General features: G+C 34.8%; 1 protein-coding gene across 3 annotated transcripts in view; it reads right to left on the bottom strand.

Annotated features, from left to right (window-relative positions):
* The window catches only part of LOC149568524 (uncharacterized), a 49,643-nt gene extending 32,119 nt beyond the window's left edge, over nt 1-17,524 (bottom strand). The window contains exons 1-2 of one of the 3 annotated variants that reach the window (XM_089821423.1): nt 16,769-17,524; nt 10,111-10,276 (exon numbers count right to left, since the gene is read on the bottom strand). In XM_089821423.1, the coding sequence (XP_089677549.1) occupies nt 10,111-10,276; nt 16,769-17,125 (523 nt within the window). In that variant the 5' untranslated portion in view covers nt 17,126-17,524. Of the gene's footprint in view, nt 1-10,110; nt 10,325-16,768 lie in introns of all 3 variants that reach the window. The other 2 variants (XM_089821422.1, XM_089821425.1) reach the window with 2 other exon arrangements.
* Nucleotides 17,525-18,009: the final 485 nt, after the last annotated feature.

Below are 18,009 nucleotides of genomic sequence, written 5' to 3'. Positions count from 1 at the left end.
CTAGTACATTTATGCGGTTGATGAATACTGTGTTATAACCTTACATTGGTAAGTTTGTTGTAGTTTATTTTGATGATATCTTGATCTATAGAAAAGGAAAAGAAAAACACTTACAACACCTAAGAATCATCTTGGGCGTACTAAGGAAAGAGAAACTCTATGCAAATTTGAAGAAGCGTAGATTTATGCAAACTAGTTTGACCTTTTTAGGCTTTGTCATTTCTAAAGCTAGTGTTCAGATGGATCCAAAAAATATCAAGGCAATCCTAGAATGGCCTAGTCCTTCCAACATAATAGGGGTACAAAGCTTTCATGGATTGGCAACTTTCTACCAAAAGATTATTCAAAATTTTAGCAGTATTGTAGCACCCATAACTGATTGTACCAAAGAAAGGGAATTCACATGGACAACGGATGTGCTGAGGAAAGTTTTAAGTTCTTTAAGACAAAGGTAACTGAAGCACCTATATTGGCACTTCGACATTTTGACAAGGTATTTGAAGTTGAGTGTAATGCTTCTAATGTTCAAATAGGCGTTGTTCTTAGCCAAGCAAGTAAGCATGTAGCTTTCTTTAGTAAAAAATTATATTAAGTAAAGAAAGAATTATTCTACCTATGATCTGGAGTTTTATGCAATTGTTCAAGCACTAAGGCACTGGAGGCACTATCTGGTCCTACAAGAGTTTGTGTTATTTACTGATCATATTGCCCTGAAATATCTTAACACTCAAAAGAAGTTGAACAGCTGACATGTCAAGTGGGTATCCTTTTTACAGGGATACACCTTTGTTCTAAAATGTAAGTATGGAAAACAAAACCAAGTTGCTAATGCCTTGAGAAGGCGTGCTACACTATTAATCACCATGGAAATCACTAGTTTTGATGCTATTAAGGCTTTATATGAGACTGATGATGATTTATGGAAAATTGTAGAACAATTAAAGGCTTAAGCCCTAGTAAGTCAGACCATGTGAGAGGTGATTATTTTATCTAGGATGGGTACCTCTTTAAAGGTAAACAACTATGTATACCAAGTGGATCTGTGCGGGAAAATATTATCAAGGAATTTCACAGTGGTGGACAAGCTAGACACTTTGGCAAGGGCAAGACAATAAACTTAGTTGAAGATAAGTATTATTGGCCCAGGATAAAGCAGGACATTACTAAATATGTGGCAAGGTGCAAAGTCTCTCAAGTGGCTAAAGGACATTCACAAAATATAGGACAATCCATGCCTTTACCCTTACCCATTGAACCATGGACTGATTAAAGCACGGATTTTGTATTGGTTCTTCCACATACTCAATGAGGTAATGATTCTATTTTTGTAGTTGTTGATCAATTTTCAAAGATGGTTCATTTTATTGCATGTAAAAACCAATGATGCAACTAGGATAGCAGAATTATTCTTCTCAGAAGTTGTCTGTTTACATGGTCTTCCAAAGATCATTACATTTGATAGAGATACAAAGTTCTTGAGTCATTTTTAGAGGATTTTATGGAGAAAATTGGGAACCAAGTTACAGTTTAGTAGCGCCTATCATCCTCAAACAGATGGGCAAACAAAGGTCATCAATCGAAGCTTGTGAAACTTGTTACGCTGCATTGTTGGTGAGAAGCCCAAACAGTGGGACTTGGCATTGCCCCAGGCAAAATTTGCCTACAATAGTTCTATTTACAGATCAACAGGAAAATCTCCTTTTTAGATTGTATAGGAACCCTCAAGATGCTCTAGATCTTGTTTCACTTCCATTGGGTGACAAAATTAATGATGATGGAGTAGCTTTTGTTGAACACCTTCACCAGCTCCAACAAGATGTGAGACAAAAATTACAAGACGCTAATGCAAGCTACAAGATTGCTGCAAATGCTACTTGAAGACAACAAATATTTCCTAAAGGTGATTTGGTGATGGTTTACTTGAGACATGAACAGTTCCCCACAGGCACATACCATAAATTGAAGTATAAAAAGATTGGGCCTTACAAAATCATCAAAAAGATCAATGATAATGCTTATGAGGTTAGCCTACCAAAACATCTTGACATCTTTCCTATAATTAATGCTTTTGATTTATATGCATTCCATGGAGATGTTCCAAAGACAGAGGATGAACAGGACGTGGATTGGCAACACCAGCTTCCTAATAAGAAGGAAAAGATTGCCAAAAATTTTGACAACCAAACCACCTCCACAAGGCATGGCCAACATAATAGATACTTGATACAATGGGATGGGTTACCTAAAATAGAGAGTATATGGTTCTTTGAGTGAGCAGTGATGTAGTTAGATCCAACAAAGTTACAACAATTCACAGCCAGCCAGCTACGTTTCTCTCATGAAGGGGAGAATGATGCATCAACTTTCGGGAGTCATAACTTTTGACTTGGACCTAGGTTTTCTTTCAAATTTTTACAGTGGTTGCGTAGGAGTTTGGTGGGCTAACAATTAGGCTTTGCTCCATTGTTTCCAAAAAAGTTTATTTTTAAGTCCCAGAAAATCCGTTTAGACACCCAAAACTCTATTTCCGTAATCTTTGTGCCTTTTTTCGAATTTGTGTTATATAATAACTTCGAATGGGTATTTCAAAATTTGAATATTAGTTGGCAGGTCTAGTTGTCATATAGTTTAAGGAAAGTCCAGTTTTATTTGCAGCTTTCTAGGAGCTAATTTCGAAGATTACCAAAAATGGCAAATTTCAAGATTTGTAAAAATCTGCCAAAAAAGGTAATTTTATGTTTTTTCAAATTTAGAATGTTTTTGGTTATTTAAGAAAGCTATAGAACAATGTAGAAAGGAGGATGGTGAATGGAAAAATATGGAGTTTCAAAAATTATGTGTTGCATCTATATTTCTCTCTATTATGTTTTCTTTCTACTACATGTAACGTTGTGAGCGAATACTTGGTACTACATCAATTCAATATAGGGTTGCAACAACAAAACTATAGTTCTGATACCACTTGTAAGGAAACTTGCAACTGAAAATATTACCGTTTCCACAGCCCATAATAGCTTTGAAATACAAAAGCACTTAAAATTAACATGCAAGAGAATAGACAACACACCCACAAAAATGTGACATAAGATATATCCCGGGAAACTCTCATTGGCAAAAAAACCCTTCTGACCAATAATTTCACATGCCCAAAATCTATTGACAACCCATCATAACAGCAAACCCAAAACTCTCAGATCTACAATAAACAAATTTCAAAAGTAATATATCTTGCCCTTTCTTTCCTTCCACAAAAAATGTGACACAAGATATATCCTGGGAAATCCTCATTGACAAAAAAAACCTAGCTTCCAAAAATATCCATCACCATGTATTATTCAATAAAACACTATTGCAATACAACCATGGAAGCCTTCAAAGCCATAGCCATAACTAAGTAATCCATGTGAACAAGCATGAATCCACACATCCCATGCTATGCTTCCAACCTCCATAAATGTTCCTTTTGGCTAATCCATCTATTGCCCATCTAACTCTTTCTCACATCAACAACTACCCTTGTGGTTGCTTTTATAATAGCAAGCTCCTAAAAAACCACCAAGTGGTATTACATAAACCATGTGCTACCAAACCCCCCCATTGACCCACATTTAATATTGGTCATTGAATATTTTCCCCAAAATAAATAATTATATCAAATAGTATCACAATTTTACAATACAAAACATCAAGCCCATAGGAATCTTCGTGTTGCACGTCCACCTAGGTGCTCCTAGTGCAACATTACATAATAAAATAAAATAATACAATATAAACAAAACAATATGATGCAATATGTGCAACACCCATAATCTCAACAGTTCTTAGCCATAATTTTATTGTTTTTCCATTGAGTTCTTTCAAGTTCCTAAGATGGCTTCGCAGCATCAAAATTAACATAATCCAGAAGGTTATTCTCTTCAAGTGGAATAAGAACTCTCAGATTCAAAGAAGAGAAATTAGAAGAGCCATTCAATTGACCTAATTTTAGATAGGTCATTGTTGTTACTGGCTGAAAACAATCAATTTAAAGAAGAGAAAGGAGATAGTTGATACAAAACAATTCTGGTTCTCGATCAAATTCTCAAACCTACTCTAATACCATATTAAAGTAACGAGCCAAAATATTAAAATATACTAAATAATATATGCAAATGCGAAACAACAAAAAGCACAAAACAATTATCCTAGGAAAACCCTCCTCCTAAGGGTGGAAAACCTAGCCCACCAATATATAGGTCCTTTATTAGATTGTTAAAATTGAATACAAAATGTCTACCTTCGATGCATATAATAAATACAGACCACTAAATGATCATCTATTAGCACAACACATTATCTTCTCACTTCAACACATCAAGGCTCAATATGTCACTATACATGCACATAAATACTATAATCTAAACTTAACATGAAAACAATTATTAAACTTGACTTCCCTCAGAGCTATTGAATTTCTTTGATAGTAATCCCAAACTGAAGAGATTAGATATCCACCAATACTCAAAATCACCACACCGTCTCTTACAAGCAATTCCTACAATACATGTATTATTACCAAATACCAATGAATAATGAAAGAGAGCACAATATTAAGAATATCTCAATGTGAGAGGAATATGAAACATCAGATTTTCGGTTACAAGAATTAAACCATCTCTCACGTGAGATGATCCATCTTCTAGGAATGTTGATGGAGGTAGAGAATAAAACCAATGAACTCATAATGAATATTAAATAATACAAAATAGACACATAGAGGAAGTCTCCAAAATGTTTGTCAGATATGACAAGGCCTCATCAACAATGCATGGCGTTGAGGAAACTTAATGCTAGATGCCAGGTCATCAATGTGAATGGAGCATGAAGACTAACCACACAGCCAAAAAAATAAAGATAACAAAAATGAGCTATCGGTTCAAATAATTGATAGCCAAAAAACATCAATCTTCTAGAGGATAATAGAGAGAGGAAACTGATCATCATAAGAGTCCAAACACACGCAAAAATTAGCTAAATAAAGACATCAACAACAGAGGCATACATGGCACATAACAAAGATTGAAGATGTCTTACGCAGGTACAATCTTCAACACTAAGTTCTATGTAATATTTGAAAGGTATTGCATCAATCTTCCATAGGATAATAAAGAGAGGAAACTGATCATAAGAGTCCAAACACACTAAAAAATCAGCTAAATAAAGACGTCACCAACAGGCATGCATGGCACATAACAAAGATTGCAGATGTCTTACGCAGGTATCATCTTCAACACTAAGTTCTATGTAATATTTGAAAGGTATCGTGTACATTTTATTCAAATGTATTTCAAAAAAGGACCTTTGGATGTAGTTTTAAAATATATTATTAATAAATGGAGAGAGAAAAACATAAATAGATAAAAGGCCCAAAATAAATAATCTAGAAAAGAGAGATCAAGATTCACATCAAAGCATCTGATTCTATCATTTCATTATTCCTTCCATTTTGGAGATTGAAGCATTTAAGGATGAAAACTATTGGTGTTGGAGATCTAGAGAATTATAACCCTCTTGGTTTTCCATAGTTGGATTTAGATTTAAAGTGGTTCTAATCAAGGATTGCACTTGGACTTATTGATTAAAGTTATGTTCAACATGATATAGTAATTTGAACTCATTTTCAGTTTGCTACAAGGATTTATTAGATATTTCAGCTTGTGGAAATTTGAATTGATTAATAACTGCAAGCAAATCTGTTATATTTATTTTATTGGCTGATTGAAAGGCATTTTCAAATCATTTACAGAACTTATATTAGTAATTTAGGAGGGTGTCTTACTGCTATAACCAACATTAATGTTGATTATATTGGCTGTCACAAATAAAATACAGCTCTGGAGTTTCTAGGTATTTCCTTGTTTATTGCTGCTGTCATAATTTATCCAACAGCTCATTATTCAAGAATCAAAAATAATTTCATATTTGGTTTCTTTCAGTGAATAAGAGGTTCATACAAACCTTGGTGAATAATAGTATGAAGTCAAGAATCAAGTCATATTTGATATATATGGCACTTGCCACTTATAACTCAAACCTGCAGTTTATGTTGGATTTGAAGATGTATGCTAACATTATGGGAGTTTAGAATTGATGTTTGGAGGTGTAAATTTGATTTGCAAAAGTTCGTTATATTGTGTTACTGCTATCACCTAGGGATCAGAATCTACATCGGTCATTGATTATTTTTCACCCAGCACATGTTTGATGAATCACCCATTTTCTAAAGTTGTCCAATAGGGGTTACTACAAAAGAGTGTCTTGTAGATGTCCAACACATATTTGAGATTGCAATGGTAAGTAAGATAAATGAGGTAAATCCAACTGAAATAGTTTCAATAAAAAATCTAATAAAGAAGAAGATGCTTGTGGAAAACACTGAGAAGGAGACTACAAATGTGAGACCAATCACAGCTGACTTTTCTTCTAGGAGAGTTACAATGAAAGAAGTGACCACTACAGATATTGAATCATGGAAGATGAGAAAAAAAGCTACAAGATGTTTCAAGGAAAAGGAAAACAAAGAAAAACATCTCGATATCATTTCAATTAACCAGGACTATTCATTATCATGTTTTTTAAGGTAGGTTTTTAGAAGCTTTCAAAATAGAGACAAGCTGTGAAAAATTACTGACTCAAGTAAGAGAAATTTATATGAGTACAAGTCAATTCCCTAATATAAATCTAACGCAATTGTGTTGCACATCTAAAGAATGCTTGCTTCTAAGATAACATATTTTCTATTTTGACAACATTGTCTAAATATACAATGTGTTTTAATATATTGGCAAGAACGAGATGGATAAAGAGTTAGACAGAAATTTCTGTCCTCCTCATGTGCACGTATCCTCGTATCCAATATGACATGGATACACATCAAATATTGTACCCATGTGTATCCTAAAAAACTTGATTATCCAACTGTGCCGAATACTATGTGATTTGATTTTTTTAAAGATTTGATGTAAATCTTCCTAATATTTTTTTTAAAAACTTTATTAATGTAAATTTTTTAAAACATTTGGTAAAAAACCTGCACCAAACAAAGAAAGACAATTGAAAAAGAATTCTATTTCAGCGACCCTTTTTTGGGGTTATCTTCTAATGGAACTTGTCTATTTTTAATTATTGTAAAGTGCTAAATTAACTTACAATTATTTAGGTAGAATTTATGTGTCTATATTGCTTTTGAAGTAATTAATATCTCCTCTAATAACTTAGAAAATTGTGTTAAATATGTGTGTGTGTGCTTTTATTAATACCACATTCAGCTGTATCCAAATTGGAGGTCTAAAGAAATGGCCATATATGTACCCAATACCGTATGCATATCTTTGTCTGTGCAACTTTGTATGGATTCGTTGGAAACAGAAAAGAGTGGAAGTGTGGAAACTGACTCTTTTGGGGAGTAAGATTGTTTATATAAAATAGTTATGCTATGGAGAACAAGACAATGCATGGATTGTATCTCTTACTGCATCATCTCTAGGGAAAAAGTTTGAGGCAAAGTAGTGATAATGAAAGGACGAGAAACATGTTACCTAAGGTTAAGAAAGAGACAAGTAATACTATGATTAAATATGAACATGACTTCTGTTTCACACTACAGGCTAGACCTAGTGCTGCTGTCAAATGGCATTTGCTATATTGCTAATTTTTATTGAGATCTTGCCACTTCTTGGGTGGTTTAGGAGAACTTTGTTAGCCAGTAACTTGGATAGAGGACACTATCTAGAGAGCCAAAAATATTTTCCTACAAAGAAAACAGAAGTTCGGCAGAATAGTTTGAAACTTTGAATAGATGAAAGAAAAAGTTGTTGCAGTAAACTTTGATTTCCCTTGTACAGAAAGATTATCCATTTTATTCTGCTAAGATTAATGAAGATTGAAGGGATTCTACTTTGCAGTCAGCATATCATGGGTTTGTCTTTTTTTTTTCTAATTCCCTGTTACCTTTCCCCTCTCCTAGTCTATTCTGTTGTATTTTGTCTCTGCAGATACCAGCTCAAAGAGTAGTTGTAGGAGGGCAGCATAAAGGATAGATTTTGTGCATCAGTTTTTGCAGAAATAAATATTCTACAATAGTTGCTATCAAAGAACACTATAAAATGACCTTGAGCTAGGGAAGGAGAACTAGAAGATACAATAAAATTAGGAATGGCCAAGATGGATTGCTTGGAAGATTACAAGGAATTGATGGTAGATTCCAACTGAATGAATTCAAAGATTAACAAGAAGATTTGGGAGCCCTTGTTAGAACAGGATACCCCATCTGAAGACTGATACAAGCTTTAGTTCAAAAAACAAAATAAAAGTAAAGGAGAAGAATCCAAGCTTTTGTGGTGATTTGAAGTTTGAACTCTGATTTGTTAATCAGATGGCTAATTAGATGGCTACAAGAAATAGTATGATATTTTGATATAGAGAGCATAGATGAAGGTGAACCAAGAAGAGAAAAATTAGCAGTGACAAGAAATAAGTTGCATCCTACCTTACAGTTGCATAATCTCCAAAATACTCAGAAAAGCCAATTTAAAAACAAGATTGAGTTCTGCCCCCAAGATATTAAAAGAGCTGCTTGCCAAATTCTTACGTATAAGTTATTTGTCGAAGGTATTCAAACAATCCTAAATTTTGAGGGAAAGGCAGTTCTTTTTGTTGGAGTAATATACCAGTTTATGATGTTGCAGATAAGAGCAAATTTTCAAAAGGGCAAAGAGAAGCCTATTGCTAGAGATGTAGCTGAGCTCTGCTTCAAATTGCAGGACAAGCTAGCCTTAGTCAAGTTGCACTATAGTTCAGCCCACCACCTACTAATTAATAAGGAGAGGGTGAGAAGTTTGGATGATTTACTTTGGTGCCTTGTGAGTGAGATTCCAAAGAAGTAGAACTTAGTTTAAGCACAAACTGAGATTGCTTTCGACACAAACATCAACATCCACAAGTAAGTCTACTTTCTAGTTAGTTTTTGGAGACAATGTGATGGGTTAGTCAGACTAATCAGAATTTTGAAGAGTACATGCATGGTGTATTCAAAGAAATCAAGCTCTAGCTATAAATCATGAATGATAAGAGAAGTGCAGATTTACATCAAAAAGCGAAGGTAAAAAAGGAAGCAAACAAATCATGTTTACCTTCTTTAACTTTACCTTCTTTAAAGTCTAATGGATTGTGGAAATCTATTCATATTGATGTTTACCTTCGTAAAGAGATATTTCCTTCAAGATTATCATAAATTTAAACCAAAGAAAATTGGTCATGCATATCCAAGAAGACAAATGGGAATGCTTATTTGGTAGCTCTGCCTCAAAAATGTGTCATCAATTCCATCCTTAATGTTGTGATACACATTATTATCAAGAAAGAATGAAACTTTTTCAAGAGAACATGCATGAAGAATGGATACTAAAGCTACTGCAGAACAAAGGGAACACGTTGAAGGAATATTAGACACAAATATCACTGTTACAAGATTGAAGAATTATAGGACATATTTATTAAAATGGTAGGATTGCTTGATTCCGATAAGATCATAGAAGAACTCATCCCATTTGTTAAACCAATTTCTCATGAACCAAGAGGTTTAGAATTTTTTACAAATATCAGAGCCATGATGCAATGCTGACTCGTGGTTCACCTCCTGCCATAGTTGGTATTATATCCATTTTCGTTTTTGTTACAGATAATTAAATATATTGGTATCCTTTTTCCTCCTCTTTCATGTCCATTCTAATCATTCAGTGCTATACTATTTTGATTGAGTGTTTGAGTTTTTATTTGTGCTAGTGTCCAAGGATCAATTATGACTCAAATCTAGGGCATTCCATATGCAAGTTGGGGTTTTGCACCACAAAACTATCAACCCTCTTTAAGAGAGGGCCCTTTTTAGAGACTATTTAACAATCTATGGCGTAACTAATTTCTCTAGTATTGTAGACCTTGCTTGGTCTTGAAAACTTGCTTTTATAAAGAACTTTTTGCATTAGATAATAGTTTTGATGTTCTTCAACTGAATTGAACATTATGTATATTTTTTCATTCTACAAGCTTAATCATTTTATTTTCAGCACTTACCCACAACTGTATGGTCTTCATCTGCCAATTTGCATAGGTAGTCTAGAAATGGAAAATACATATCTGGGTTTTCTGGTTCAACCATGATGTAGGGATTGCATTCGAAAACCTTCCATGTTGCACCAGGATCCTCTTTGCATCTTTGCACTTTCAGTGATACAATGTCCTGGATAAAGTCTATTCTTGTCAAATTCTGCAGCAGCAAAGCTAGTGTCTGCAACATATAAACATGGAAAACAAATAAAATGATACACATTAAATAGAATCACATTTTGTAGGAGAATAAACACCCCTAATCTTTTCATAGGCAGGGTGAATGGCACTCTACTCAAAGATCATGTAATGTTCCAAACTAAAATCATGCAATATTTTGTGCAGCTATATGAAATTTTGTATTTCTTTTTTTTTAAGTTTTGAAAATCAAGCCAAGCTAGAACAGCAAATAAAAATTGGAAAAAGTCAACTAGAAACACTCTAGCAAATCCGCAGTTGCTGATACAGCACATCATTTGATCTATATCATCAATTAGAACTGCTTGTAAAAACCCTAGGTATTCCAGCACTCATATCTGAATTAAAATAATCATTTCAACATCAATCCACATCAGACAATAGACTTGTCAACCCTGAAGGATATGTTTTTATTCATCCACTGAGCTGAAAGTTATTACAATAAATGCAACAATATATTTTTCTGATTTTAGTATTAAAAGATCGCTCACAAATTGTAGAAGTGGACATCCTTGAACAATCTTGTTCTGTCTTGAAACCCTCAAATACCTGGTGTGAATTATTGTAGGTCACGGGCAGGACCATAGAATTGTAGCAGTTAGTAAAATTGTGTAAAAATTTCTGCGTAGCAACAAGAAATGCTGGTATAGCTCTTCCAAATCTGATTAGACCCTCCTTGGTGCTGGTACAAAATATATAATGATGACATATGGCTCCTATGGTGTCTAAAGGTTGTATGGTTGATGCAATTTGACCCGTAAGTATTAGTATTCCACCGATCTGAAATAAATGTTTGGTAAACACTAACCAATGTGCATGCAACCACTTGAAAAATCAATAGCAGATGATGATTAAAGTCTCTTCCTAGATATAGTACTCAAACCCAGAATAAAATGTTAATAATCAACCACCGAAAAAAAAAATGCATAAATTACTTGTAATCTAGTGACTAGGGTTTCAAAGAGAAATAGATGTTGAAAATTAATCTCCTCATGTTGCACCTAAGATCTAGCTGAAAATGATCAGCAGAAGCAAGAAATTTTGAAAAAAAAACAATAAAACCATACAAGTGCCAATTGCAAAGTATTCTTGCAAACCAATAATTTCTCATTGGAAATTTTCTTCAAATATTCAAAGATCAGAATATACAATTTAAGGAAACTGAAAAATGTCTTCAAATCCTCAATAAATCAGCACAATTGTGATCCTTGTATGGAATCACCCAAAATGAAAAAAAAGGGTTATGTCCTACATCCAAACTGAGGAATCCAGGAGGGTTTGCATCCTCTCAAACCTCAAACAAGCCAAGGGTTTTAGACATGGCTGGATTATACAAGTGTCCAAATCTGAAAATTAGATGCAAAGCATTAACTAGGATGAATGCCAAATGAAGATAGACATCTCCTTGATATACCCTTTCAAATTGGCCTCATGGTTCCTAATTCCCTTGAAGTATTTAAATATGCTTTTATTTTTAATTTTATTTATTTATTTTTACTAATAAAAAATACTTTTATTTTAATACTATTGTATAAACATGCCTTCTATTTTAATTATAAAAATCATAATTTGAGGACTCATGGGACTTGTCACACCTTGCAAGTCTCATGGCTTGCCGAGTTGACTCACCGTAGACTCACAAGTTGAGTCCTAGCGATTCCAAAACAAAGACTCATGAGCTTTTGTGAGGAACTCGCACAAGACCTGTATAGGGACTTGCAAGTCACGATGAAGGACACTCGATGCTACCTGACAATGGCAAAATAGAATTAACGCCCTTTTTCTGGTTTTTTCTTTTGTTGTTATCATTGTCGAGATGGCCATATATTTTGTAATGGTTCTTGATATGCCACAGAAAAGAGTCACAATATTCTTTGTAGAAGGATTGGGTGAAAAATTGAAGGGATTCATCAAGGCACATAGGCTTAATACATCGGATGATGCTATTGGGTTAGCTCTTGATCTTGAAGTCACATCCTATCCTCAACCCCACAAGAGCTTTAGGAATCAAAATTCAGATGATGAATCACATTTGAAGGTTCCTAATCTTCACAAAGCCATGCCTCTTAAGAGAGAAAAAGAGTCAAGTAATGTGTTAAGAAGAAATCTTTGTTTTTATTGCAAATAACCTTGGAAACCCAGTCAAAGGTGCCTTGGTAAGAATAAGGCATATCTTATTGAGGTGAAGTCTTATGTGGACAGCAATGAGGATAGTTAGCCCGATGACAAGGTAAAATGTACCCTTATGTCCCTATCCAACAGTTCCAACAATCATTTATTCATACTTAACGGGATTGTCAAAGGACAGGGAATTGTGTGTATGGTGGACAGCAGTACTATGAGAACTTCTTTGGACTCGGCTCATGTTGGCAGATAGATGCAAAATCAGTGGCACAAGAAGAATAACCAAGTTGAGCATACAAGTAGATGATTATACATTTAGTGATGAGTCCTAAGTCGTTGTTATTGGGGATACCAAAATAGTTGTGGGAGTACCATGGTTTAGTCTCTTGGAAGACACACTCAAGACTTCAACAATGTGGAGCTTCACTTTACTCATGAAGATAAACATAATGTGTTGAGAGCTACAAAAAATGTTAACCCACAAGTAAAGGAAGCCAAGTGTATGCAAACTTACCTTGATGATGAAACACCAATTGGGTGCAAGGCGATAAATCAGATTATTCAATTAATGATAGCAGCAACATATTTCCTTATCCTCTTGACATGGATGTCTTGATACATGGCGTTGGCAGCGATAAAATATCTTATGGTAATTCATGCTTTGCAATGGGACTTAGGAAAGGTATACACTCAGAAAATTCATTGATAGCCAAAGAATTACATTGCTATTTTACAACTTTAGTGGATTCAGCCCTTGAACCAGACCTTGGTGTAGTCATCAGACTTGATAGCATTGCTGATCTAGATTCATCTGATCTAGATACTCATGTTGGGTTGGGTTATATACAAACATTGTTCCAACTCATACTAGTGGTTTCACACTTTTGCTGACTCAATTCTTCCCCCACAAGGGTACTTACAGGTCACTATGGTGCGTAGTTTGGTTTGAGGAACATCTACATTGGGATTATACCCGTGTCCTTCATAGTACTAGGTCTTATCATGTTTACATCAGTCTAGAGGAATGAAGATCTGAAGAAGATGAAGTAAGACTTCTTTGAGATCTAGGAATTAAATGGTGTACTTGATCCTAATCAAATTTAGATCTGAAGAAGATGAAGTAAGACTTCTTTGAGATCTAGGAATTAAATGGTGTACTTGATCCTAATCAAATTTGATTAGGATGATTGCTTAGGGCAAGCAATCTCAGGGTGAGAGGACTTGTGATGTCCCCAACATGGAGCTAAAAGGATTAATAAGGGCATAAAATGAAAAATTCAGTACAAGGGAAAAGCTTAAATTATAAGTTTGGACACCTATTTCTTTAAGACTAGAAAACTAACTGAATAGTAAGGGAATACATGAATAAATTAATTAATAGCCCAAAACGCTAAAAGTGATTAGTAATTTATTTAATTATTCGTTATGGACTAAAGTGGGAACCACTTTAAGTTACCCATGTTTTTATTACTAGGTGAAATCTTCATGGTGAGTGATGTTAATTTTTAACTGCCAAAAAATGAAGGATTTTGTGAGGGATCAAAGCTTTTGACAGAGATGATGATGGGAGAAAATAATTCATTCCAAGTTTATGACTTTGTTATTTTTTCACTCTATACTTTGCGTGAATAGTACTGGACAAAACCCTTGTAGCAGCAACTGTTCTGGACACAACCCTGACACAGGTTATTAGTGATTTTTATTAGCAAATAAAGTCACAGAACTATAGCAGCAAACCGAGGGAACATAGTTGATCTAGTAGAGTCCATTTCTCTTCCAAACAAATCAAAGATCACAGTCTAATAATTCTTCATTGCAACTTGAATTAGGGTTTGTACACCAAAATGCAGCCATTTGAGGTCTGCCATAAGTCTGAGAGTCCATTCTTGATACTATGATAGCAATAAAAAATCAATGTAACTGGTAAGTTCTAATTTAGCATCGACTATTTGCAAACACAAACTATAACTATTTTGTTGGATTCCATAGAGATTTCAATAGTTATTGTCTAAATCTGCATGACTTATTTATGTTTTTGGGAATAATAAGTCCAACATTTGTTGTTGTAAAACAATTTCTTTCAAAAAATAGAAGTACATGTGTAGGTTTATAAAGAGTCATAAAAAAAAAAATTCACTTGAAGCCCTTCCCCAAAGTTATGAGCATCCCTTGATATCCCTTGATGGTGACCATTACTTCCTAAATGAGAAACATCTCTCCAACATGTTCTCTCTCTATATCCTGATTAATTTCTCTACTTTGTGGGCACCCTAGAAGCACAACATCAAACTCCCTACCACGGTAATCTCTCTATATCCTGATGAATTTGTCTACTTTGTCGGCACCCTAGAAGCACAACATCAAACTCCCTACCACGGTAATCTCAAATAAATTCAATGTCACCACAAAAAAAATTCTCACCTATGGATGAAGTGCTCGTCATCAATTGATATTTCAGCTTGCGGCCATGACAACTCTTGGATCCCCATCCTTGATGTTGTGAAGCACCACCTCTTCTCCTTCCAATTTGAGTTTCAGCTCCAAGTTTAATAGCTTAGGGTGATTTCTGAATGGGAATAAAGCCTTTGTATATCCAAAACCATGGAATTCTTCCCCAGTATAACAATATAGAGGTCATCATGCATCTCATGTCTTCCCAAGGAGATGTCAAAGAATGGGAAAGCAATCTGCAAGTACAACATTGACAATCAAGACTCACACTTTTCTCGTACAACACTCCACAAACTCAAAATAGATGATATCTAGGAGCCCTAAAGGAGAAGCAAGGAGAACCTCTTGGACCTTTCCTCCTTGAACCTCTAAATCTACCTTATAGTTTTTTATTCTTCATCAAAAAAGCACCTCTATGTAATATATTTATGCTTTTTAAAGAATTGTGCCCATGCTCTCAAAGGCTTGGTAAAACGAAAAATAATTTCTACATTCAAAGTTCAGTTTCTGAATCATCATGCTTGTTGGGCCTTAAGGTAACACCCCAAACTATTATAGTTATTTTTTCTTTAGCAATCAATACTTGAATTTTCAAGGAGCATTTTTTTAGAGTTGGTAAAAGACCAAATAATCTGTGTTCCACAACTTATCTAGGATGAGGATTATAAGATGGAAAGGAATGAATTTCAATGATGGCAATTTGCCTTGCCCTGAGGAGCATCTAGTTGTCCCAGATATTATACATCCTATGGTGTTTTTTTAATTTTTGAAACACATTTCAAATATATTTCAAAGATTTGAATATTTTGGTAGGCAAGAGGGGGGGGTGGGTGCGAGTGGACATCTACCACATACTGCAATACCTCAAACACCATTAGAGACAAGGGTTTTAGGGTCTGGGACACGTGATTGAAAGTAAAATATTAATGGAGAAATAAAGGAGAAGAAAAGGAAATATGTACAATCATACAGCATATTTTTCATTATGCAAAGCTGCAGTATTTCAGGTCCCTTGTTTATTTTTTTTACTGAAATTTCAAACTCCAAAACGTAACAACTCCAGTATATATGAGAAAATCTAAACTTGTTTTTTGTACCAATAAAAAATTTACATGGAATCAGACATGCCATTAGGTCCACAATTACAGAAACCAGCATTATAAGATAAGATTATAAATTAAAACTATCCTTTTTATTTAGTTAAAAATATATATAAATATAAACTCACTTATTTTAAAAAATAATTAAAAAATAAAATTAAATAGCTGCATGGAATCACTCTACAATACATTTTACTTCAATCTTACTAAATAGTGTCAAGAGATCTACAGGAAACCGTGTAAGCTATTAAGGCCACAATTAGAAACAACCAACACAAATGACATTACACAATGGAAAATCAAATTACAAGCAACATTTAACATTCATCTATTCGGAATTGGCTAAATCCTAAACTAAAATCTAAAATGTAAATCATCGCAAGGGAAAAGTGAATTTTGAAAAAAAAAAAACACTAAGTGTCCATCTTGATAAGATTTACGTTTTAGTTTAGGATTTAGACATTTCCAGTGTACCATACCCAAAATGTACGTATACCAGGATTTACCAGCACTGCCCAGTAACAAGGCGTGTATATATTATATTTTTTATAAAATGGCACAGATTTAAAAACTAATAACAAAAATTTAACTATTACCCTAAAATATATTTTCCTCGAACTTTGTAATCAATATCAAAAAGTTATTATTTTCCTCTTGTGAACTATGCAAACTTGACTCATAAGCCAGAGTCAGAGAGATATTTTAAGTCTTTCCCAAGAAAAGAAAACATCAAAACAAGGAACCCAAAGTACCATTCGAGTAAGGGACTTAATCCGGGAGAAACTGTCCACTTCTTCTGCTTTGGCTTCCACATATTCATCCACATCAGCTCCCCAAGCCTCTTGTTCATATCGGAAAGCAGCATTTCCATCCTTGAAATGCCGTTTGCCATGGGCCAAACCAGACACGGCCTTTACTCTCTCCATCTTTTCGGTAAGCTTTTCATCTTTTTTCTTCTTTTGGCGACCATCGATCATTTTAATGTGGTGCTCACAGAGAGTGTGGCCACTCCTGACAGGGGCGCTGCACCTCCATCGTTTACCATCTGACCGTCTACAACGCAGCTCCTCTTTTACTTCCTCTACTTCTGCTCCTCTGTACATGCTCATGTGACCACCCTCTTCACAGAATTCTGAAAACAGAAAACCCTTCCTCTAATGGTTGGTTCTCAGTACCCATTAAAATGTGCTTCCAAAACTGCTCTTGCTAATTCTTCTACAGTCTCTGCATACTCATGTGACCACCCCATTCACAGAGCTCTGAAAAAAGAAAACCCCTCTTCAAATGGGTTTCCTTACAGAATAAAATGTGCTTTCACCACGGTTCTTGTTAATTCTTCTACTTCTGCTCATCTGTGCAAACTCGTGAGACAAGCCTCTTCACAGAATTCGGGAAAAATAACCTTTCCTCAAATTTTTGGTTCGCATTACCCACTGAAATGTGCTTCCACTTCTCAGTACCAACGAAAGTGGTCTTTCCAAATTCTTCTTCGTAATGACAAAACGATGTTTCCTTTTTTAAGCCACCCTAGGACATGAAATTGTTGAATAGGCAGCTTGACGCCCGATATTTTATTTTTTACCAAAAAGCACCCTGATAGATAGATAGATAAAATTTTAACGTCCACGAGGCCAAAAATAGCCTATAGGACAGCAAGACAACTCAAGCAGACTTAAGTAGCGTTGTTCGCCTCTTGTGTAGACTAATGATGAGCCCCCCCAATTGCTCAATGTACTCTTCGTTGAACAGGTTATGCCAAGAACTGTCACATATAGTATCCGCAAACTTATCCCTGCTATCCTTGTAGGCCTCACATTCTAGAATAAAGTGCTGTTCAGTTTCCACTTTCCCAGAATTGCAAAATCTACAAATTCTCTCTTCCCAAGCCTCCTTTGGCCTCTTCCAACGCCCGGTCTCACAACGAAGTTGGTGAGAGTTGGTTCTTAGCTGAGCAATAAGAATTTTAGCTCTCCAAGAAATGTTGGCTCCTATG

Source organism: Cupressus sempervirens, chromosome 3, assembly GCF_028749045.1.
Source record: "Cupressus sempervirens isolate cs-2001-9-10 chromosome 3, ASM2874904v1, whole genome shotgun sequence".
In the NCBI taxonomy this organism is placed as follows: Eukaryota; Viridiplantae; Streptophyta; class Pinopsida; order Cupressales; family Cupressaceae; genus Cupressus; species Cupressus sempervirens.
The sequence above is the reverse complement of the archived record's forward strand: the minus strand, read 5'-3'. Positions and strand labels throughout refer to the sequence as shown.